The 23,646-nt window shown below is 51.8% G+C and overlaps 7 protein-coding genes across 7 annotated transcripts; 4 read left to right on the forward strand and 3 right to left on the reverse strand.

The window, feature by feature from the left end:
* Positions 1-60: 60 nt before the first annotated feature.
* Positions 61-4,696, forward strand: J4E83_009182 (uncharacterized protein; the record flags this gene model as incomplete). Its single annotated transcript, XM_049336072.1, has 3 exons — positions 61-226; positions 284-1,362; positions 1,415-4,696. 3 exons carry the CDS (start codon positions 61-63, stop codon positions 4,694-4,696), a joined length of 4,527 nt encoding a protein of 1,508 aa, XP_049184888.1.
* Positions 4,697-11,479: 6,783 nt separating this feature from the next.
* J4E83_009183 (uncharacterized protein) lies at positions 11,480-13,786 on the reverse strand (the record flags this gene model as incomplete). Its single annotated transcript, XM_049336073.1, has 1 exon — positions 11,480-13,786. One exon carries the CDS (start codon positions 13,784-13,786, stop codon positions 11,480-11,482), a length of 2,307 nt encoding a protein of 768 aa, XP_049184889.1.
* Positions 13,787-14,740: 954 nt separating this feature from the next.
* J4E83_009184 (uncharacterized protein) lies at positions 14,741-15,268 on the reverse strand (the record flags this gene model as incomplete). The annotated part of the gene is made up of 3 exons (XM_049336074.1): positions 14,741-14,889; positions 14,952-15,207; positions 15,260-15,268. The coding sequence occupies 3 exons, from the start codon at positions 15,266-15,268 to the stop codon at positions 14,741-14,743; spliced, it is 414 nt and encodes a 137-aa protein (XP_049184890.1).
* Positions 15,269-15,755: 487 nt separating this feature from the next.
* Positions 15,756-17,329, forward strand: J4E83_009185 (uncharacterized protein; the record flags this gene model as incomplete). Its single annotated transcript, XM_049336075.1, has 3 exons — positions 15,756-15,823; positions 15,901-16,593; positions 16,651-17,329. The coding sequence occupies 3 exons, from the start codon at positions 15,756-15,758 to the stop codon at positions 17,327-17,329; spliced, it is 1,440 nt and encodes a 479-aa protein (XP_049184891.1).
* A 1,175-nt stretch (positions 17,330-18,504) lies between these two features.
* Positions 18,505-19,011, forward strand: J4E83_009186 (uncharacterized protein; the record flags this gene model as incomplete). The annotated part of the gene is made up of 1 exon (XM_049336076.1): positions 18,505-19,011. One exon carries the CDS (start codon positions 18,505-18,507, stop codon positions 19,009-19,011), a length of 507 nt encoding a protein of 168 aa, XP_049184892.1.
* A 1,002-nt stretch (positions 19,012-20,013) lies between these two features.
* On the forward strand, positions 20,014-21,343 carry J4E83_009187 (uncharacterized protein; the record flags this gene model as incomplete). Its single annotated transcript, XM_049336077.1, has 2 exons — positions 20,014-20,018; positions 20,353-21,343. The coding sequence occupies 2 exons, from the start codon at positions 20,014-20,016 to the stop codon at positions 21,341-21,343; spliced, it is 996 nt and encodes a 331-aa protein (XP_049184893.1).
* A 148-nt stretch (positions 21,344-21,491) lies between these two features.
* On the reverse strand, positions 21,492-22,704 carry J4E83_009188 (uncharacterized protein; the record flags this gene model as incomplete). Its single annotated transcript, XM_049336078.1, has 2 exons — positions 21,492-21,935; positions 21,988-22,704. 2 exons carry the CDS (start codon positions 22,702-22,704, stop codon positions 21,492-21,494), a joined length of 1,161 nt encoding a protein of 386 aa, XP_049184894.1.
* Between the last annotated feature and the right edge of the window lie 942 nt (positions 22,705-23,646).

The raw sequence follows: 23,646 nt of genomic DNA on the forward strand, positions 1-23,646 counted from the left end.
CATCTTCTTGATCAAGCATATTGTTTTTGGCCACTAGGTCTTCAGCTTCCAGATGTTGCGATGGCAGTCGACCCTCTGTCCCCGATCGCGCCTGCGCGCATTAGGGCCTTGCTTCTCCCCGTGGGTCGCATCAAGCGTTCGCGCTTCATAGCCTTTGTCGACCTCTTGCAGCAAGAGTCGCTGGTTCGACTGGGCGATATCAGCCCTGATCCGAGACCTGACCGGAGTATGAGCCCTCATGTGCCAAATCAGCTCTGATGTTTGCTGATCTTGGCAACGATAGATATGTTCTCTCCTTTAGCATGGCCTGACGGAACTTTACTTTATGACTTATCGACTTCTATGCCATCAGCATCTCATCTATCACTGTCACCTTTCGAACAGTTCAGAGAGCCTCTACTGGTCATCGGAATCGGAGACGCGTCCGAATATGCCTGGCTGCAGCCATCACGTGGGACTGACGGAACCCCAAGCACGACATTTGAAGAACCCCCAGCCCGCGACGATGAAGCAAATGCTATTCAATTCGGTATCGACGATCTCAGAGAACAATTTCCACGGGCGTATCTCCACAGCATCATGCTGTTTGATTCAGCAACTCCATCACGACATCCGCGCCTACCACAAGAGACACTCTTGATCCCACCAAGATCACAGCTTAAGACCACGACGATGAAGACTTTCATGTGCGATCTGACTGCAACCTTGCTAGCGGAGATGACCACTCTGGCAAAGTCCATACAGGCACTTCCTACTTTAGTTTCGCCCGCTTCTCAAAATGGCACAGCGGAGCTCACGCCAAGCTGGGCCGCATCTGACTCTACTTCGCAATTCTCGCGTCGCAACTCGCAAACACCAAGTGGGAGTAGACCGGAGTCACCCGTAGGAAATGCGCTGAAGGACGGTCACCGCGCGTCAATGCCTGTCTTGCCATCGAGTTCCGGAGGACCCCTGTCTACCGAAGACCCTAGGACCGCTTCATTGAGCGCACAAGGTACACGCACACCCCCGACAACCTTCGACGAAATTTCTGGTATCAATGCTGCCAATACGCTTCACCAAACAAACAGCAATCCCGCCAGGCCTAGCTCCGCAACCAAGAACGCAGCGGACCGCGTGTCGATTACAGGTTTTGGTTCCGGCGGGGTCGGTGAAAGAGCTCGAAACAAGGGACGCGGTCGTATTGGGATCGTGATCGGTACCTTGTACATGTGCGCAGGCCAGTGGGTCGAGGCTGTACGAGAGCTCACAGAAGCCGCGACAAGAGCACGTGCTCTAAGTGACCATTTGTGGCATGCTAAAGCTCTCGAACACATTATGGTCTGTATGCTTCTCTTTGCATGGTCAGGCATGGATTTCCAGGTTAGTCCAACTCTTACATGATGTCAGTCTGATCATCTTACTGACCATCAAGATACCCCCAATCTGCTATCCGACATCCGATAAGTCTGGAGGCAACAAGTCACCCACTCATACACCGTCGAGTAGTGTCTCTGACGTTTCGACTCCCGCCAAAGCTCACAAACATGATAACGCACTGGACGCTCTGAACTCCATGCTTCCAGACATGGTCAACATGATACTGAACCTATATACCCGTGCGGCCAATTTCGCTGGCGAATCTTTGCCGCCGCTCGCGTTTTCAGAATGTGTAATACGCTTTTCCAAGTTGCTGGCCGCCATCAACTTGTCCGGAGGCTTTCTAGATGATGATGCATTGCGACAGCTTGTGCAGAACACGCCATACAAGCAAAAGCCACGCCTTTCGGTCCCGAGGCTTAGTGTACACCCTACGCGTAATGATATAGCGTCTATGCTATTTCGTGCATTACCTGGACCAGCGGAGAGCTCGGGCATGAACCCCACAGACCGCGTCGTAGTGCTTGCTGGTGTTGCCTCGATCTTATCGTCCTTGGGGCTACAACGCAAGAAAGCCATCGTCATGAAAGAGTTTATCACATCTTTGGTTCCCGGCTTGATACAGGCCCGCAAGGTTGGTGCAGCAGAGATGGGAGTACATCCAGCTGCTGGCCTTGCGGCTCTCAACATCGCAAGCGGCGGTAGCTCCGGGAGTGGTGCTCTCAATCTAGGCGAAGGCGAAGTCGAGAATGGGATTGAGGAATTCCTCGGCTTGCTAGGCCGGATATACGGGATACCCAATTCGAAAGGAAACATGCCCAATATTGGGATGCGCAGTCAGAGAGATGAGAACGCGGAAAGTGCATCGGATAGTATTGCTAGTCAACGCGTCGTTGATACTATACTGGCAATATCGTCTTTGCGCTCTTTCGGAAGTTTGAGTCTCAAGCTAGAGATATTACGAACGTGCCTGAGTTTCTGCGAAGCATTACCAGACTTCAATGGCGTCCTCCATTTCACTGCTCTCTTGCTTCGGGTGGCGGGTCCCGGAACAGCACCGAGACCTAATAGCACCGACGTGTTCGTCTCTCTTCCCCGAGATGAACAGATCCGACTCTACTCCAACATTTCGAGGACCGTCACTGCCGCTAAGAAGCTTGGACTACAGCATGTAGAAACAGAATACTGGGATGACTTCCTCGTGCGCGGGTTGTTCATTCTCGAGGAAATGGAGCCTCTCCGATTAACTCAAAGACAGGGGATCGAGTTGAAGTCGGACAGCCAAGGAAAAGACGGCCCTTTTCTTCACAATGCCTGGCTGAAGAAGCCGCAAACAAACGCTGCCAATACAGTCTTGGTTGCTAATGAGCACTATCGCTTCGTCATAGCCATGCAGAATCCATATGAGTTTGAGCTTGGCGTAGAGTCGTTGAAGATAGCTGCTGAAGGTGTTGAGTTTGTCGCGCTGGAGGAACACTTCCTACTAGGCCCTTATAGGACTCAGAAGTTTCAGATTACGGGGACTGCGCGGACATCAGGATCGTTGAAGATCATTGGATGCTACGTCAAGCTTATCGGCTGCAGAGAGCGGCTGTTCCCCATATTCCCAGAGCCATGGAAGCCGAAGAGAGAAGCTAAAATGAAGCGCATGGGCCTCAAGGCATGTTTAGGGGCACCGACATCCCGGCCCTCCTCGGCAATCGCACCATCCATCGACAGTAGAGCAACTTCTCAGCCAAAGCCAGAGTCGTTGACGTTCTCGGTAATCCCAGACCAGCCCGTCATTATAATCACCGATGTTTCGTTACCGCAGTCAGCCGTCATGGTGCTTGAAGGCGAAAGGAAACGATTTACTGTGACAGTGAAGAATACCTCGACTGAGACAACAGTCGACTTCGTCCACATCTCTTTCCAGGATACGGCGACCACTGCGATACAAGCGGCAACTTCCAACAAAGACTTACCTGCAGCCGAATTGCATGAGTTGGAAGTCCAGCTCGCCCATCATCCGTCCTTGCGCTGGTGCAAGGATGAGGCCGAGGAATCACCGAGCATCAAGCCTGGCGCTGAAGCGCAGTTCACCATCGAGGTTATCGGTCGCACAAGACTGACGGATGCGACTATACAGATCGACTATGCCAACCTTGGAAAGCGAAGATCGGAAGTAGAGGAGCACTTCTTCACTCGTCAGGTATCCGCGCCCATCTCGATCACCGTCAATGCGAGTGTGCAGCTCCAACGTCCGGACATAGTACCCTTATCCGGCGACATTGCCTGGTCTAGCGATGCATCATCAAGCTCGCGTACTCAATCAGACGACGAAGCCTCACAATCACGGTCGTCTGGCAAAGCCGACGGTCATCTTCGGTCTTTCATCAGTCAAAAGCGTAGTGATGACAGCGATGAAGAGTACTGCATGCTCCTCTTAGATCTTAGGAATTCCTGGCCAAACCCGCTCTCGATATTGCTCCAAGCCCGAAAGCCCGTGGCTGATGGCAATTACACCAACGACTCCTGGAACGAAGCGCATAGTGTGAACGAAGTCATACAGCCAGGGCATGTTAGCAGAGTCGTCATGATCCTCCCAAAGGTTTATTTGAAAGCGCCACATGCGGCTGTACCATCGCTCAACCCCGCCAACCAACGTCAATTCGTCGTCAGCACGAGCAAAATCTCTCCCGAAACCGAGCGAGCGAGCCGAGAAGCTTTCTGGTACCGCGAAGAGCTACTCAAGATCGTGCGCGGAACGTGGACGGAAGACGGCAACGGACGTCATGGAGAGCTGGAATTGCGCAGCATCCGCTTCACGCCGCGCATGGTCGAGGCCATCAAGCTTGACGATCTCGCCATCAAAACGACCATCGCCTCCGACTACCCTGCAGCGGGCGACGAAGAAGTTGTGCGACAAGTCGGTCGCGCAAAGTTCGAGGTACCGATAGACGAGTTCCTCACTATGAAGACGTTCGTCCGCAACCGAAGTCCACGCCCCATCTCACCCATACTCAGACTACAGCCTCATGTCGCCGGTCTGCCCCACAACGTTGCTTTGGATCTAGATAAGCGCTTCTCGTGGACAGGTGTGCTGCAGCGCAAGTTGCCGGTCATACAACCTGGAGAGACGGTGGAGTCTGAGCTTGGTATCGTTGCGTTGTGCGGGGGTACTTACGAGGTCGGCGCAACGGTTGACGAAGCGGAATTCATCAAGATGAGTGGTGGAGACGAGGATGAGAAGAAAAACGACGATCAAATGCTACTTCAGGGTGGCAATGTTCTGGGTGAGCCGAAGCTACGGACTTGGTACATGACGGAGCCGTGTACTATCGTTGCGAAGAGATGAGGTGGGGAGGAGGTTAGACTAGATGGACGAGATAGATCTTATGATGCTTATTTCATGAGTCATCCTCCAATCAACGACAGTCGCATGATCACATGATGACGAGCAGCAAACGCTGAAAAGAATATATGGGGTGTCACTCCGAGCGCTTCTGACATGAGCCAAACCGCCCCATCATGCCCAATTTACTTAGTCTACCTACCGAAATGATCACGCTCATCGGTTCGTTTCTCAGGGCAGGAGTCATAGGCCTTCTCCGCCTCGTCAATAAAGAGCTTCACACAAAGACGTGGCGCAGCTTTTGTCTTCGTTTCCAAACCGTGAAGGTATCTCTAATTCGCATCAGCATACAAGCACTGAGTGATGCTGCGTCATCCCCCGACATCGCCAACGAGATCAAGCACATGATCATCGGCACCGAAACCCTTGAACAATACGAACATGCACCGACGTCATATCCCCGTGCTTTGCGTGCTATGATAGCCACCGAGGGCAAGGCCGTCGACTTGCGCATCTGGCTGCAAAACGTCATCGTCCAAAAGCTGCCGAACCTGCGTATAATCACATTAGAAGATCGTCCCGAAGATCCAGACAGCAATTACTACCGTCCAAGTTTTGGAAGCGTAGAGCTCCTGCGAAGAGCTGGCGTCGATTTGAGCTTGAACGGTCCATATGGTCTATCCATCTGGGACGATCCCCGTCGAGGAGACGATCGATCTTTCCCCCTGGTATCGCGATTGTTGGTCTTTGCGACTGTGTTCAGCATGCTGCGCTATCTAGACACACATGATATGGTAGTGGATTTTCGGATCGTGATAAGAGGTCATCGGATTCGGGGGCAGGAGGAAAGCGATATCAGAGAAGCTTTTGACATGACGGATAGGTGTACTAAAGAGGTACTTGACGCTCATCTTACGCAGATTACGGTGGGTGAGGATGGAAGTAGGTATCTTGTCACAGATGGATTTTTAAGCTTTGTGCAAGGTCTTCGCGACTTTGCGCTAGGTAAGGGCATTCTATTGATTGAACGGTCGGCTGACGGGCGATTTGGCTGAGCTTGGATACAATGACGCGCGAAGTATTGTAATTAGTTATAGAAGACAATTTCGCATCTGGCGACACTATGCAAAATGACTGCCAGGTTCAATTTCCAGCGACTTCTGTGTTCACAGGAAAATTAGCGCCTTCTTGGTGTAGTGACGCTACCGACCGCTCGTCTGCTTTACTACCACAGCCGTCAATCCTTTGTTGTTTCGCCAACACATCAAGTACCATTTTCACCGATTGATTGAAGTCTTCGAATCTCTCATCAAGGTGCATCTGTAGGTTTGCCACTTGCCGTATTATCTTGTTGCTCTGTCTTGCCGCACTGTCAAATGGTTAATTTGGTCGCCCAGAGCCGGCATCTTATCTACACTTACGAGTTCGCCATGGAGACCTGGTGAGACAATAACCGTGATCGTAGGATTTCCCTGCCTCGCACCCTCTTCAGAGCCCTCTCTCGAACTCGACTCCACCGGATCAAGGACGGAGATGAACCAATCGCGAACACGATTTGCGGAGCTACTGCCACAATATTCAAGTATGTCCAACGGCTTGGATCAATGATTTGCTCTCCTCCATAGAGTCGCCCAATGATGCTATTCTTCTTCACCCTCGAAGTTTCTCTGATCTCTTGTGCTGCATCGGAAAACGTCTCAGGAGTAATCCCCACGCACTGCGTGGATAACAGTAGATGCTCCACACTTGCTGTATCTATATTCAGAGAGCGCGCACAGTAAACGTAAATGACTATTTCTGTGGCCATCAACGACGCACCCAGCTTTTTCAACCAAACGATATCGGATTCGTCGCCTTCTTTGATGCGAAGGTGTTCAAGGCTTCCCTCAATGTCTCGGAACGACCTGTGCGCGTCCATCATCTCCAGATCATCCATGTTGTCTTTAGCAGCATTCCAAATCGTTTCCATTTCGACTCTGCCATTTCGTAAAGATACATAGCGAACATAGATGGACGCAAAGATGGCTGCTACGAACGTGAGAATGCCGGCGATGTTTGCGGTGATGGAGAGTGGGCTGTCCTCCATCGGGAATGGCGTGGTGACAAGCGTGCCGAATCAAGCGCTAGTTCGAAAGGGCGGGATGTAGCCGCACGTGGTCGTCAGACTTTCAACTCCGCAAGTTCAACTAGCATCACGATGAAAAAGGCAGACGAAGGGATGTATGACCATCAAGACTGGTATTGCGCAACGAAAACTTTTCAGCTGACTCCTCCGCTGAAGTAAGCGGCAGCTGCATCGTGGCGTCCAACGAGGTTACCTTGTCTCGTATGCATGATTCAGCTTTGCATCCCGCGCCTCTTGACGAGCACATTGCAGCTTTACTGTCATCAGTAAGGCTTTCCACGTTCTGTTAGTCCTATGGAGTGCCTCCGCGCTTTCCGGTACGTCGGCAGACTGCCAGCCGCACAATGACCCACGGTGCTATTTAGCGATCTTCATCATCGCCCCTGCAAGACGCGTCCATCGGGATAGAAGCTCCCATGGGTCATTATAGCACCGATTCTGAACGTCCTGCTGCAGGCTCTCCACCACTCACAGCCCGTGTGCGGAAACATGTAGTTCAATCATTTAGGGAAGCGCGAGCGACAGGCGCACATGTCGGTCTTCTCACCTAGTTTCGAAGAAACGATTCAACCCTCATAATTCCATGTATCAGTCTTTTTGGCAACCCCGGCATAGCGATAGTAGATGATAGGAGATAAAGAAGAAGCCAGCAGGCCTTTTATATCTCTAGCCGGCGAACTCTGCCATGACAAAGACCGCCTGTGCGTTTCGAAACGTCTGGCCGCGACATCGGAATGCGTACATGTTGTTTTGGAAGCATGTGGGGTCGCTGCCACAGTTCTCGGACCCCAAGTTCATGGGACTTCTGTCGCGAGTTTTGAGGACGCAGCAGGAGCGCGCATACGGTCTTTGTGGGGAATTTGGAGGTAACAGTGCTGCACCAGTCATGGATAATAAGGCCTTGTTTGAGTGATCACGTTCTCAAGAGCGAAGTGAGTGAAGGAAGTAGACAACCATGGCAGTCATTTGTTGCAGTTTCTCGTTGATCGCCAGCAGCAAGACATCGATTCTTGTTGCCGTAGTTTGAACACCTGTTCTTGATATGGTTTCTGGCGGAGGACAAAATTTCTCGCTCATGTTGGTGTAGTGAATTGTTTTAGAAGAAGAGAGGACGAGCAGCCAAAGCACACATTCCAGGCTGTTGAATTGTCTTTGGAGAAAGAGCCAGAGAGGCCATGAAGCGCTCTCGGATAAGTTTTGGAAAAGCCAGAAAGAGCTAGGATTATAGAAATGAGAAATCTATCAGCGAGGGAGGAGCTTTTATACACGCAGCGCTCGCGCTAGTCATAGTTGTAATCGCTGGAACATTTCGGAATCGCATCATGAGACTTTTGTAAGATCGCAACGCGCCGATCATAGCCGGCGTCCTGGCAAAGTTTGTTGCACAAGACCAGAACTCGCCATTAAACGTCTTGTTCTGGTATTTCGAGAATTGAGTAGAATGTAACTTTTGAAGTCAGACTGACAAGTCGGAAGACTGTGTAAGCGTCGCCCACAGACGAGCCAAGTCATAAAGCCGACGCATGCGAGATTTTGGAAAAGAATGCGAAGAATTTTGGTGTAGAAGAGAAGAAGCAGAGGACTCGCGGAGGTTTTATACGCGTTCCAGCGTGCCGCTGAAGTCATGTTGTAGGCATCTTGGTACTTCAGAGGCACGCTGCTCATGTATATACCCCACAGTCGTCTTTCGGAACTGGTCCTTGTTCTCCATAATCATAGCGTCGATGCTTTTGGCGACAACGGAAGAAGAGAGGACATAATTCTGTATGTCGTTGCTTTGAGAAGCCGACAAACGCCCATGCGTGCCAATTCTCGTGATTTTGGTAAAAAATGCAGAAATTGGTATGTAAAGAAGGCCAGGAAGGCACAACGGCAGAAGGTCTTTTATACCGTCCTTCTGAGGTGTAAATGCGGCAGATCTAGGCGGGCGAAATCATAGCCAATTTCTGAGATTGTTTGAGGCGAACTCCGCATGACATGTTCTTCCAGTATTTTGAGTATGATGTAGCTGCCAGAGAGCAAGTTTCGGTATGGTGGGTCGAGAAGAAGGCCGAGAAGACATGTATCATCTGGTAGGCGCTTTTGGGGAGAAGAAGAGCAGAGCACATGCCGGCCATCTGAATGATATTTTGGAGAACCGCAGAAAGAGTGTGATATAGAAAGCAAGTCCTCAAGCCGACGAGAGAGGAATTTATACCACTCTCTCCCTCTACTCCCGAGGACCGACATGGGTTGGCGACTAGGGGTTTCGTCGAGAGGCTCTGCTCATCATCCAGTCAACCGTCCTTTTTGGTTCTTCCCACGAACACTCCGACATCGGATATTCGCACATGTGGTTTTGGAAAGGCGGAAAGGAAGAACAGATCATTCTGTCGGAGATCGTCGATTTTTGAACAGGAGAAGAGCCATACGCCCGTGACCTATTGTTTTGGAGTAAAGCACCGGAAGCGAGGTGATAATGAAGAAGGCCAGAAAGAGGGAATCGAGGAGGTTTTGTAGCTCGAATGGCGTGTTTCCAGATCCTCTGCTCTCGACCATAGAGCCGTGTCCTGTCGTTTTTGATAAGGACCGGGTTCTTGGGACAATGTATGAACATATGCGATGTCTAATCTCCAGAGCATGGCTTCGTTGTCGTGAGTTTTTGAAAGCTAGAGTAACAGCGACAGACCGCGAGCCGCAGACATGCTATGGTGGCGGCTTGCTTTTGGAGGAAGAAACTCAGAACAGCCATAACCAAGATCAACTGAGTTTTTGGTAAAGCCACAGAAGGAGTGGTGGATAGGAAGTAAGAAGAAGAGAGGAAGAAGAGGAGCTTTTATATCTCATCTCCATCTCGTCTTCTCCAGCCATGTGAACGACGTCACGGACTTTTGAAAATTCTCAGCACTCAGCACAGCTCAGGCCATGACCATAACTCTTCCCATTTTCGAGTCGCACAACACCCCTCCATCCAGACGAGCAGCACGGTGTTTCGTTGTGGGGAGAAAGCGAAAGTACGACGAAGACTGCACACCCAATCATAGAACCCCGACATTGAGCTTTTGGTTAAAAGAGGAGGAACGCCAGGAACGAACATGGAAGGTTCGTTTTTACAATTTCGGTAGAATGCGAAGGGGTCGCGGAAAGGACGACATAAGATGGGAATCGAGGGAAGTGTTTTTGTGCTGCGAAACAGCCAGACTCCAACTTCCATGTGTCGCCATTGCAGATATTTTGGTAAAAGCACACAGGAAGTGTGGTAATAAAGAAGTGAAAGGAAGACGCAGAGAACAATTTTATACGCCACCGCCAGCATCTCCGCTCTTCATAATCGAGTTGCCCATCATTTTGTATGTGCAGCGCAAAGAGCTGCGCTCTCCATGGCACCTTTGACAGGCCATTTAAATAAGGCTCACGGCCTCCATATATGAGTTCGAGTCGTTTTTTGATCGTCGGTAATGGGGAAGAGGGCAGCGCAAGCGCACATGCATTTCGGAGAATCGTTGTTTTGGAAAAGAGGAGCAGGAGCTCACATGAATTCTCCTAATTCGTTCTTTTGGTATAAGAAGGAGGAAGGTGGTAGTTATAAGACAAGAAGCCAAAAGAGCAAGAGGAGGTATTTATACATCTCTCATGTCCGGTGCCAAGCATAATGTCCCACTCCAGAACGTTGAATATCCAGCCAGCGGAACAAGTCTCTCGTCCATGTGATGGGCGCCGCTGTATTTTGTTTTCCACAACACTCGACTTCCACATAGCAGTGTGTTAGCCTTATTTTTGCAAGGCGCCGAAGCAGAGCGCACACATATTGATTGTGACGTTCATGTTTGAGAAAAGAAGGCCGGCGCACACATACTAGCGTTGCCTCGCCATTTTTGGAAAAGATCGAAGAAAGTGTGCGGTAGTTGGTAGGAAGCAGCGGAACCAGAAGAGGTGTTTTATACATCTCCGACAGCCGGGCCGGAGGAGACATAGCGAACTTTGATGCTTGTTTTGAAACAGCACAATCGCTGGCGCCATGGTAACGGGTGTTCGGCTTTTGTTTAGTTCCCAGCGGAGAACCTTCTCATGGGACTTGGAGGTTGGATTTTGGAAAATAGGCTTGGAAAGACAGGCGGAGGGCGCACACATGAGTTCTGTTTCTCTATCTTTTGGAGAAGGACGACAGCGCGAACATGGTGTATATCTATCGCTGGTTTTGGAGAACGACCTGGAAAGATGTGGTATAAAGAAGAGAGGAGGGTGCGACCAAGAGAGGCTTTATATACCCCCTAGCGCAAAAAATCACTATCACATGCACCAAGCAGCTCCAGAATCTGAGTGAAGTGAAGACACCAAAGTCTGATCATCATTGCATAATCCATCCGATCATCAATCTATCATATACCCACCCCGCAGTCTACGCAAAGAATGATGTAAAGGAAAAGAAAGAGACTCCTGTAAATGCCCATAACCATCATGTATACTTCATGAAAGCATCGCAACCAAGCGTCAAAAGAAGCCGTTACCATAGGGCAAGCATTAGGGAGAGAAGAACACAAACCCCCGAAAAGTAATGGCAACAACCCACCATCGCACTCATCTCTAAAACCTTGTTGCAGGGAGAACCAACCATCCATAGTAATATACACATAATCGCAAAAACCTTCTTCTAATCAATCCCAATCAAACGACAATCGCTCCTAGTTGTTTGCCAGCGTAGGCGCACGCCTGAGCTTGTAATCCGGCAGATGGTCAAAGTCATCTGTTTCGGAGTTGTATCGCCAGGCCTTGAACTCGACGCCGTAGGGCTTGGGTTCCAACTGGTACAGCATACCCAATGGGCAATCCAGGTCAGCCACGTCCTCGCGCTTGAGGCCCTGGAAGTATGCCAGTAGCACGCGGGCTACGCTGCGGTGTGTGATGAGCAGGCAGTGGTCTGTCATGCGCTCGAGCTCTACGATAACGGGGCGGATGCGGTTGATGACGTCGAGGTAGCCTTCGCCGCCGGGGCCGGGGTATCGGTAGGCGAGCTTGTCGCGTCGCCGTTGGAGGTACTCGTCTGCGTACTTTGTGCGGATCTCTTCGTAGGTCAGACCCTCCATGAGACCTGCGTTCAGCTCGTCCAACATGCGCATCTGCTTGACCTCGAAGTCTTCGTCGCAAAAGTATTGCCCTGTTTGGATGCCGCGCTTGAGCATGGATGTCCAGACACAGAAGTTGCGTTGCTCGAGCTCGTGGCTGTAGTACGGGTTCGGAGGGGTGTGGTCGCCTGCTACTGGTGGGAAGTGAGTATTGGCCATCTTGTCTGCCTGTCGGACTGCCCAGTCCTTGCGCTGGGCCGCAATAAAGCGTGTCATCGCCTTTGCGTACTTTTGTCCGTTCTCGCTAAGGTCGGAGTCGCCGCCAATTTTTCCAGCCACGTTGTCCGCTGACTCGCCGTGTCGTGTTATCCAGATCATGCGCGGTGCGAGGTTGAAGTTGAGGAGGTAGTAGACGGCTTGGCCAGCGAGGAAGCCCTTGATCTGATGCGAGATCATCTTCCGGCCAACATCCACCATCTTGACGTACGGCATGTTGTTGTCTTCCTCGTAGTCGCCGATCGGAACGTAGTTCTTCTCGTAAATGGCCACGCGTTTCTTGAAGTCGGCCAGTGCCGCGACCTTGTCCTTGTCCTTGTAATCTGGGCCCGACAGCTTGAGGCGCATGTTGGATTCGAGCAGGTTCTGGTCGCGGCATACGCTCTCGACGAACAGAACGTTGAGTTCTGGCCCGGCACGGTTCCGTATCCGCTCCATGATCTGCTGGCGCCGCGCGAGTGTGCTGTTGGTTGCATCGAAAATGCCGACAGAGCCACTGCCTTTCAGGATGTAGTCGAGCAGATCGTCCAGAGTCTCCATGGCGCATTGCTCTCGCAGTGCCGCTGCCCGTTGGTTTTGAGGGTCAAAAAAGTCCGCGGACTGGTCCATGGACTCGTTCTCCTCTTCCACCGCCTCATTGTTCGGTGACGGCGCCTTTGGGCCTGGCGATGTGACTTCGACGCGTGGTGGTGGTAGTGACGGACCCTCTTCGTCATCCTCCGCAATGGCCGTGCTCCCCCGGCGTGGGTCCGGCAGGTTCTGTGGGTCTACGGGCCCATCGTGCGCGGGGTCGCCATTGATAAGAATTTTCGCAGCGATTTGCGGCAGTGTGTCCTGATGTTCCTCGATGGCCTGTTTGACGGACGAAGAGACCCGCTCGAGGTTCGCTTGCGACAGCCGAAACCCACTGTGGCTCGCAGCTACTCTCCGCTTCTCTCCCACATTGAAAATCTTGGTGTCGTGCTGCAGCCAGTTCAAGTACCGTGCCATTTTCTTTGTGATGTATGACTTGCCGCGCGCGGGCAGTCCGACCATGACGATGACGAGCTTGGAGCCGACATCTCGCTGTGCGATCTTGCCGTCGGGGGAGACCTTGGACTTGGTCAGGCCGGGAATATCGAGCGTAGTAGGCCGTAATCGCGGGGTTGACACGGCGGAGCTGTTGCGGGTTATGGCGCTGTTACGGTCAGTGAAGTAGGATGAGCTCTGCGGCGGCGCGTCTCCATACTCCCGCGGGCTCCCCGGAACGGATGGCAGTGGGGTGTCACTCAAGGCAGCGCCCACGCCATCCTTTGTGACCAGAGTGCCATTGTGGTGTTGTTGTTGGACCGGGTTCGGTACAGCCTTTAGTTCGCCATTCTGAAGTGCGCGCTCCTTGAGAGCTTGCACGTTCTTTGCAGGCGCAACCGCAGGGAATCTGGGCTCAGCGGATGAGGCGCGCGGAGTGAGGTCGTTGTCGGGGTTTGTGTTTGGTTGCTTTGCGTTGTCGAGAGGGATGGTGAGTTTGCTCATTACAGATCGGGCGTAGATGGAGTGGGAGCTGAGGCGGCGGTTGGTAGTCGAGGTGTTTGAGGAAGCTGAGGATCGACGGCGATCAGGATGCTTGCGATGTACAAGCTCGGTCACCATCGGCGTCGGGACTGCTTCCATGTTCGGCGTCATGCCAAGATGTCGAAATACTTATGTCAAGCTAGCCTGGCCGCTGCGCTAAGATAGCACCCAGGGCGCTGGAGGCGAGTCGCGGCTGCCGGTGCAAGACTGAGTTGCGTTGAGGAGATGTTTCAAAAAAAGTTGTGTGGAAGAAGGGTCTCTGTTGAAATGTCGGGTGGATTTGCAGAGGTAGGCTGATCGGGCCGTTGACCTTATCAAGGGCTGGCTCGATATGACTGTTCGGAGTCGGCCTTTGGTTGAGAGAACCACGGGTACGCCGCTGGAACTAGGCCGTTGGCGGAGGACGAGTTTTCAGGAACGCGCGCAAACGCGTTGAGAAATGCATCATCGGCAGTTTATATCTTGCAGCCTGGCCGGTGAAACTGCGATGCAATAAGGCGCGACTTGTCTGCATCCCTCGCCATGTTACAGGCCGCTTGGCAGGTGCAGGTGTTCATTGCTCGAAGCGGACAAACCCCACAGTCCGACTCCGATAACCAATCAATCCACCACGCCTCCCAATACAGCTCGCGACGATGAAGAGAGCACACCTTTACTGTAATCTGTACCCAGGTACAGGTCGAGTTAAGAACCAAAGCAGCCCTGAATCAAGCCATGGTTCCATTGTCGTGTGATGCTTCATTACTTTCAAGGTGTCTCGCACTCGTCCGATGTCGACCAGTTCGTGGGTGGACCCAACAACGTCAGTGTGCAGCCACCAACTCCACAATTGTACTGTATAGGCCAAAGTCCTTGGCACACATATACAGTACACACGCGACATGTATTTCCCCAGATTCCGAGACGCCTTCCAGACGCGCCTTCCGCATCGTGGGGATCCTGAACCACCTGCAACATGCTTGGAGCGATACCACGCTAGCCTTGTCACTCGTGATGAAATTGTTTGTCGAAAAGCAAAACGTGACTATCACGTCCGAGGGGCAGAGTCAGTGACTATGTCGTAAGCTTCAGCGTCAGGACCAGCAGGCAGATGTACGCTGAGACGCTCAAGGCTGTCAACACAGACACCACATTGCCGGATGTTCGGAACTTCTTTCTGTGCAGACCATCCTCACCGACTTCCGAGAAGAACTGTTTGTTTCCTATTCGCTGTCAGCACCCGCATTGTCGTCGTCATACATCCGCATGATGGTTCCCAACTGACCTTGTTGTCGCCGGAACAAACTGATGAACAAGATGCCAGCACCGTAGACAGCGAACAGCGCACCGATGGAGTAGAACTCGGCGGTGAAGATCTTTAGCACGACAAGCGCAAAAGAAAACTGGCCGATTGCTGTACGGACGTATGCGCCTTCGAATGTTCGCTGTGCTGCGCGGATTTCAACCAGCTCTGGACCAGTCAAGATGACTGAGCGTGCGCGATGTAGATGGAGACGATATCTGTCTGCTGCGTGACGGCCCTGGACGTTGTGAGTTGTGGACACTTCTTGGCGAAACATGCAAAGGTCCTACCTCGAACATGGTGACTGTTGCAGGTTCACCAAGGTGTGGAAAGATGGCAGTCAGTGGTGATGTTGTTATTCCGGTACTACCTCGGGACACAATCGGGTACGCGATGGATAGCTAGAGGAGACGGGTGACGTAGTGGGGTAGGGAGTATCCCGAGGTTCAAACGTCAACGCGTCGAGCAACCCGCCAGTACGTGTTTTCACTTCCACGATGTGTATATTCAAGTCGCACGATAATAAAAGTCGGACTTCGTGAAGATGTCTCGTTCTCGCGAAATGTCAAACGCGGTTAGTTCTACACAAACGCGTTAGCGCGCCTTCCCAAGATGAAGCTCCAGCGACTGACGTTGCTGCAGGGTCCAAGCACCTCCGAAGTTGTTCCTCCGTAACCGTCCCCGCAACCACAAACAATGTTGCGAAAAGTTCAATCCGATATATAATCTCGCGAAGACACCGAATCCAAGTAGAATCGCCATCCCCTTTCAACGAGAAAGCGCTGCATGCGACTTGGCGCCTGGCGAAACTTCACGCAGCGCGTCATATTTCCTTCTGTTAGGACCAGCGTACGGTATGTTCTTATTGCGAGTGCTCGACAACGCGACTTGTCATCACTTTGTAACTTTAGTCTCTAATTGACACGAGTAGGCACTCGAACGACCGCCGAACCCGCTTTACAAGCCCATTGTCTCGATCGCACGTAACGTTTGTACGCCCATTTCCGCCCTGGGACGACTACCCTGACACTCGTGTCAACGAAGAGGGAAGAATGGGGAAGTGGAACTACTACGGAGTAAAGGTCGGACGCAAACCGGGCATCTATACGGATTGGCCGAACACAGAGGCCCAAGTTAAGGGCTACAGTGGTGGACTACAACAGGGCTTCAAGACCCGAGCGGAGGCTGAGGAATACGTCTACGGCTCCAATGGACGTTCTAGTGCGCCCATAAGCCTACGAGGAGATCTTTCTGCATCTGGGTCTCCGTCGGCAACAGGCAATCTGGACAGGAGTAGAGAGATATCAGAGAGTGCGCCAAAGCGACAGAAGAAGGAGAACGCACAACCGGCATTGATTCCAGATCACCAAGAAGCCAAAATCGAGCCCGGGTACGGTCCCCTCCCGCCAGACGCAGTAGACGGTTTCGACCCGAATATCAAGCTCGACGAGCTAACAGGCAGGATCAGAGAGAAGACGCAGGAGGAACTTGGCAAAAGGAAGAGACAGCCGACCGGAGACTCCAAAAGCCCCGTTGTGGTATACACGGACGGCGGTTCGCGGGGCAATGGCAATGCTGGCGCCAAAGCCGGTTGTGGTGTCTACTTCGGCCCACAAGATCCCAGGTTCGTGTGGTGCCCAGCATGTTCTGTACGAGAGACAGCCCACTAACATCAATGCAGGAACGTTAAGGAACCTCTAAGGGGTGATCTCCAGACCAACAACCGAGCCGAACTAGTCGCAATATCTCGCGCGATCGACCACGTTCCCATCGACCGCGACATGGAGATCATCAGCGACTCCAGATATTCTCGCGACTGTCTCACACAATGGGTCCCAGGTTGGGAGAAAAAGGGCTGGAAGAATTCTCATGGCAAGGATGTCATGAACAAGGAAATCATACAACCCATCCTGGCAAGGATACGAGAACGAGAAAAGGCTGGTGCGAAGACCAAGATCACCTGGGTCAAGGCCCACGACGTCAATCCAGGCAACATCGCAGCCGATAATTTCGCAAACCAAGCTATGGACAATTGGACTGTCGATCTTGCGTCCGGGAACACATTTGACATGTCAGAAACCTTGCGGACGAAGTACAGGAATCCCAACGATCCGCCATCACCAAAGCAAGAGTATGATGTGGAAGAAATGGAGGGATATCTACGCCAGCTTGCAGACGAGGACTTAAATGGACTCAATGACTATCCTTCGGCTGAAGCCGTTAGCCAGCCTTCGATTGACGTCGAACAAGCCGCGGCTGCTTCGGCACAGGACGTCGATGACGTGTTTGCTGATCACCCAGCATTTGCATCGAAGGTGAATGGGGAAGAGAAGGAGACGGAACGGGAAGTCGCATACTAGATACCCGCCAGCTGCCGAATAGGCGGTATGCGGTTGGGCTGGAACTAAATCGGCCAACCATGGTACGCGTACGAGGAATGAATCTAACAACAATATCCCTTCAACACCTTCCAAATCCCTGCTACTTCCGACCAATTTCACGTATACAGTCTTCATATGGCCTTACCTCACACCATCTACCAACTCCCCACCAGCACCAACACACCAGACCACAACGCAATGTCTCACAAACCCAACCCCGTCGTTCCAACACCACCCTCACGCCTTTCCACATTCACATCACACCTCTCCACCTTCTTCTCCGAAGCGGCATACTACTTCTCCTGGTACATCATCATCGCTATCATACTAAAGATGCTCCTCGTGAGCATCGTAGAGGTTATCTACCGCCTTCGCTATTGCGCACCGCAAGGCTTCCTTTGGAGAGCATGTGGGGTGCCTCTTCTAGGTCTATTCCTTGAATGGGTCTTAAAATATGTTTGTGCCACGGTGTTCTGGTGGATGCTGGAGATTGCTTGGGAGGAATGGTGATGAGTGGTGGTAGGCGTGAGGAGCTGGTTTTGAAGCTCTGAGGGTCGCTTGTTGATGCGCTATGCTATCGTTTTGGGTTCTTCTCGAGAGAAACTCGATGTGGGTAGTTTGAGTGGGTCGGTGTACGCGGGTCCGGAGACAGGTAGGAGGACGCCTTTCATGTTCAGGCATCCGTACATTACGGCGATGGCACGGGTAGTTGATGGATTTACGGGCTAAGCACTCCAAGCATCGCACGCCAAGTTCGGAAGACGGCATTGGCGTGCAAATAGGAACGAACATACTCCCCGGATCCCATTCCGAAGCATTCGCCACAGGCTAGTCATGTGTGCCTGCACTCGGAAGAAACGGCTACTAACACTAATTAGGCCACCCACCATCATCATCATTGTCTATAATAATGACCTGTCTTCGCCCCGTTCTATCCACCTCTCGAACTGAGTCTCACGTTCAAACGCACCATCAATTCCCTCAGTCATTGTCATCCCTTCCATTATTTAATGAGGTATCCAGTCATCGCATACGTCTTTTGTACTGTGGGACTCACTCCCAGTAAAACAATATACGACCACCTATATCTCCTCTTCACCGGCTACGCTTTCCACATCTACCTCGTCCACACCACCAAACACCGCCGTTTCAGCATGCCCGACAACTTGGACCAATCGCAAGCCCATCTATTATCCCAATCCGATTCCCAGACCAACTTGGGCAGCAGCAGCATGTCCACCACCAACGACATCAAACAACACCGCCGCTACTCATGCTGGTGCCGCTTCTTCCTCGTCACGCAAGTCGTGCTGCAGACTGTGTATCTGGGGTTGAACTACTGGACAAACGGGCATCTGACGGTTTTGCAAATGACGACGGCGGGGTTGTATATTCTGGGGGCGGCGCTTATGGAGGTTGATTTGAGGAGGAAGGAGAGGGAGTTTTGGAATATTGTGGAGAATGGGGGGAAGAAGGATGTCGAGAAGGGGAGGCTGGCTTGGGAGGAGAAGGAGGTGAAGGAGGAGGGGAGGGTTGATGAGAAGACGGGGTTTTTGAGCGAGGGAGCGGAAGGGGGAGAGGAGAGATACAAGGGCCGGGATGATGGTAAAGAGGAGGTGGAAGTAAAGGTGGAAGAGATGAAGGAGGGCTCTGAGATGTGAGTTGCGACTATGGACCTCTTCTAACGAGGGGTACTAGACGCCTTCGTCGTACAACCTAACATCGCCTAGTTTGAAGTTTCCTTATTATCATGTTGGCCTACTTCTCTTCTTCATCGGTTGGATGGTCCACTAGAAGCTAGTGGCAGTTTGCTCATAATCAAAGTCAGGTGTTTGCGCATCAAAGCGTCTTATACTGTAGCCACAATGGCGCGCAGGTGCGAGTAGCATCCATGTACGAACGGTTGTGAGACATTTACCGGCTTCGTACATCCATCTTTAGGCACGCTGATTGCGCAATCTACTTAGAGCTTAGCAAACATATATTTACAAATAAAAGAAAGGGCTTACAAGCTCAGCGCTATGACATTACCCTAACTGAGCGACATATTACTTGACCTCATCCCGAAATCATCCTACTCTCAACCTTTGTACGCACACTCCGCAACCCCATTTCGCAACACCCACTACTCCTCAGTCCGCAATGTGCCATGCACTCAAGATTCTCCTATCAAGACTCTTCTGGTACATTATTCTCGCGATCGCAGTCATAGCCTCAATTCACACACTTGCAGCTATCATCGCCCTCTGCGCATATGCATCCAAAGTCCAAGGCGGCGCGTGGATAATCCTTTTCCTTGCTTTCTTGGTTCTTTTCACGATCTTCGGTATGGTATTTTTCCTGTTCCTGTGTGGCATAGATGTTTTTGGGATCGATGAGGCTTTGCCGTGGGTGGATTGAGTTGGCTCCCAAGGTTGGCAGGAGGTAGCTGGAGGCTTTCGGTAGCGAGACCACGTGGAAGTCGACTGCGCCCTGCGCAAAAATGAGAAAGATTTATTGTCCATGGTTAGGATGACGAGAAACTCTGGTTGCAGACTGCGGTTTCTAGGCTTCTCCCTGAGTAAGTTCTTTATAGCTTGCTTCAACTGCTAAGGAAGCATCTTCTCTTCTCATCACACATCCGCACCCTTCGCATCGGCTCTCCAGACAAAACGCATTTCAAAATGATGTCGCCAGCAGCAAAATTTGTCCTCCTTTCCACACTAGCAGGTGGCATCGTCGCGACTTCCTCTCCAACGGCAACTACTCTTGGCACTCGTGTACTTGCGTCAGACTCAACATCCATTCCAACAATTTCCACATCTTCTTCCACCTACAAGATACCATTCAAAACTGGCCACGGCCCGGTCGTAATCTCAACGTCAGTCCCTGCATTGACGCTGCATGATCCCAAACTCATCACACCAACGGTTATATCTTCACCAACAAATAAACCAGTTTCATAGTGCGTGAACCCCCTGTCATGCTAAACACTCTCTAAATCTCATCGCTAACAGTCACAGCCACAGCATCTGGTCCAGCGACGAGCACCAACCCGAACGCACATTCCCCCACCACATTCCCGGCGAAATCAGTTCAAGGGAAGGTAAGATTGAAGGCATCACCATCGATACCATGTACGACACCGACTGTCATGGAGACGATGGAGATGCCCACGTCTACTTCACCATCGCATACACCAACGGCACGCTCGCCTACGACCCGCGCGGCCGACCCGGCCTCTTCTCCTTCACAACCCCCTGGTATATCTCATACCCAAAAACACTGCGGAAAGCCATCTTCAACGACGCAACCCCGTATCGCTCCAAACAGAAGTCCGAGGACTGCAAGCATGGCCACTGCTTCAGTGAGGTGCTGCCGGGGTTATTGTATAACAACGAGCCTGTCAAGTTGAAGCGCGTCAAGAATCCGAAGACGCTGAGACCGTTCACTTCGGATCGGGACTACTTTGCGCTTGGCGAGTGTCACTATGACGACAGCCTACTCGATATCTGGAGAATGGGTGTGTATCTTGGTCGTATCGGATACTACATTCACGGCGCTAACATACCGCCTGCTGTTATCGACTATGTGGAGGACAGAGTACGAACGACGTATCCGACGCTGGAAATTTGCCTGATACTCTGGGGAACACTTGGTGCTATTCCGACTCTCATATTCGTCATCGTTCTCTTGGTCTGGTTAGTGAAGATAACAATTTGGCTAGAATATGATGGGCCAAAAAGGATGTGGGCTTCTGCTCAACGTAGCCGTGAGGCTATGTGGGAAGCGATCATCATGGCGCCGGGTAAGGGATGGGATGCGGTGAAAGGACGTTGGAAGAGGGGGTTCAGGCGCCAAAGGAGTGTAGTCGCGCCACCGAACACGGTGCAGTCGACGGGGGATGAGCAGCTGCCGACTTACGAACTTCCCGAGTGGACACCTTCGGAACTTGCAAGGCCGCCGAGTTATCGTACGTATGATGGTGCTTGTGATGGGTTTAATGCTGTTTGAGCGGGTTAAGCGATATAGAGGAGGATAGAGATACAAGCGACAGGTTGGGGATAGATATACCAAACAGCATAATGCCACATATGAATGACATCTCCTATCTTCCTTAGCCGTTCCACACGAGCCTCACCACTCCCTCCACACACGCCCATCACCCCACCACCTCCCCCAAAATCCTAACCTTAATCCCCTCACTCCCCAAATCCGGCATCCCCAAAAAACAATCATTACTCGTCAACACATCCCTCCCCTCAACCGTATCCCACACCTCCATCCTGTACCTCCGCCAAATCATCGCAAGCCCCATATACAATTCCGACGTAGCAAGATTCATGCCTAGGCAATTGCGACTGCCGCGCCCGAAAGCAAAGAGGTAGCGGGTGAGTTTGGGGTTCTCGAGCCACCGCTCTGGGTGGAAGGCGAAGGGGTCGGGGTAGATGGCAGGGTCGGTGTGGAGGAGGTAGGAGGATTGCATGATGGGGGTGCCGCGGGGGAGGGTGTAGGGGCCGTATGTGAGGGATTCGCCCGTGGGGATGCGGGGTTGGCGGGAGGAGACGCCGTGGGCGGTGCGGAGGCCTTCGTTTATTACTGCGGTCTGAGATGCTGGTCAGAATCGTTTGGCTTTTTGCATGGAGCGTACTACTTACCAGGTATGGCAGGGCCTCTAATTGAGGTAGTGAGACTTCGTGATCTGCCGTGGGCATCACGGTCTTCAGCTCTTGTCTCAACTTCTCTCCAACTTCCGAGTTCTTGATCAAGTAGTAAGTAGTGACCGCCAGTGTCCTTGCCGTCGTCTCCGTCCCCGCACCAAGGATAACACTAGCATCCGCCGTTAACCGCTTGGGATGTTTCTCTTTCTCCGGAAGTTTACAACCAACATCATCTCTAATATCATGAAATATCGTGCGCCTCAGGTTCTTCGTATCGCCATCGCCATCCTCAAAGTTCATAATACGTTCGATCCTGCCCAGCGTCCTGAGACTGAAGGTGTTCACTGTGGCAACCCCGGGGCTTAGTTTCTCGACAATGTTTGGCGGAAGATCGAGCATGAAGTTCATGATAGTAGGGAATTGGCGCGCAAATGGCTCGATCTGAATTCCGTCGTGCATAACCTTGAGCCAGATCTTGGCGTAATCGTCGTGGTCTAGGGTTTTGATCGACTCGCCGAAACAGTACTCGGAAATGGTGTCCATGGTGAAGGCGGCGTATGCGTCGTTGAGGTTCACGACACCGGCTTTGGGGCCTTCCTTCTCAAGTTCGCCGGCGAAACGATCCATAAGCTTTTTGGTGTTGTTTACGACGAGCTCTTCGAGGGCTTGGACCGAGCGCTTGCTGAAGAAAGGCGCTATGGCGTTTCGTCGCATTTTATGCAAGTCATGGTCTATGGTGTCGAGTATCGCGCCTTCCCAAGACTTTGCACCGGTGTGAAACGACCAACTACAACGATCGCGCTTGTGATTCATGCCGGATGCGTAGATCGTGTCGAAGTAATCTGCATCGTGGATATGGACTTGAAGAGGATTGATCCGTATGATAGGCCCTGTTGCTGTGGTCAGAGCCGTAAGGCAGACAACATTGACCATGGCGCACCGTATTCTTCATGTAACTGTTTGATCTTCCACAAGTACTGGAATTTGTGCGGATAGATCTCATAATAAAATTCGTACCAGAACGTGAATGCTGCCAACTACACAGCGTTAGTCGTCATCTGAAGTCCTTCACAGCACACTTTGTCTTCCAGGTCGTACCTTTGGTCCAGGGATGTTTGCTAAAGGATGGAAATACACCCTGTACACGCCAACGGCTAGCCAGTACAGTATCCATATTCCAACCAGAGACGCAGCGAACTCTTTCGATGCGCCACTACGTATGAGGTCCCAGAGGCGGTCCATGGTAAGTGCGGTGGACGATGTGCGGGGATCGCATCTTCCACGCGAGGGGGCCTCGGCAAGCCATATGTACACACGCTAGACTTCGCGCAGGTAACGTGAGACAACAACATAGTTTATTGGAACGGTCGCCAATAATAGTGTCAGCATATTCAGCAGGGCGGGATATGCAAGGGCGCCAAGACCATGCACACCGCTAGCGCTTACCACAGCGCTGATACGTCATGCAGGCTGCACAAGCCCGTTGCATGTATGATTGCAATTAAGATGACTGATTGGCGTTCCGAGAGACATATCAGACTGACCAATAGCAAACATCCTTGTTGCTGGGTATTCAGATAGCAGTTGGCATTAGGGTCGCACGAGATGCAAGTAGCGGGAAGCCTTGTATTGCCCTCCAATGCTACAGGCTCCCAA

Source organism: Alternaria metachromatica (assembly GCF_023757995.1).
Source record: "Alternaria metachromatica strain BMP 0045 chromosome Unknown scaffold_30, whole genome shotgun sequence".
NCBI lineage: Eukaryota > Fungi > Ascomycota > Dothideomycetes > Pleosporales > Pleosporaceae > Alternaria > Alternaria metachromatica.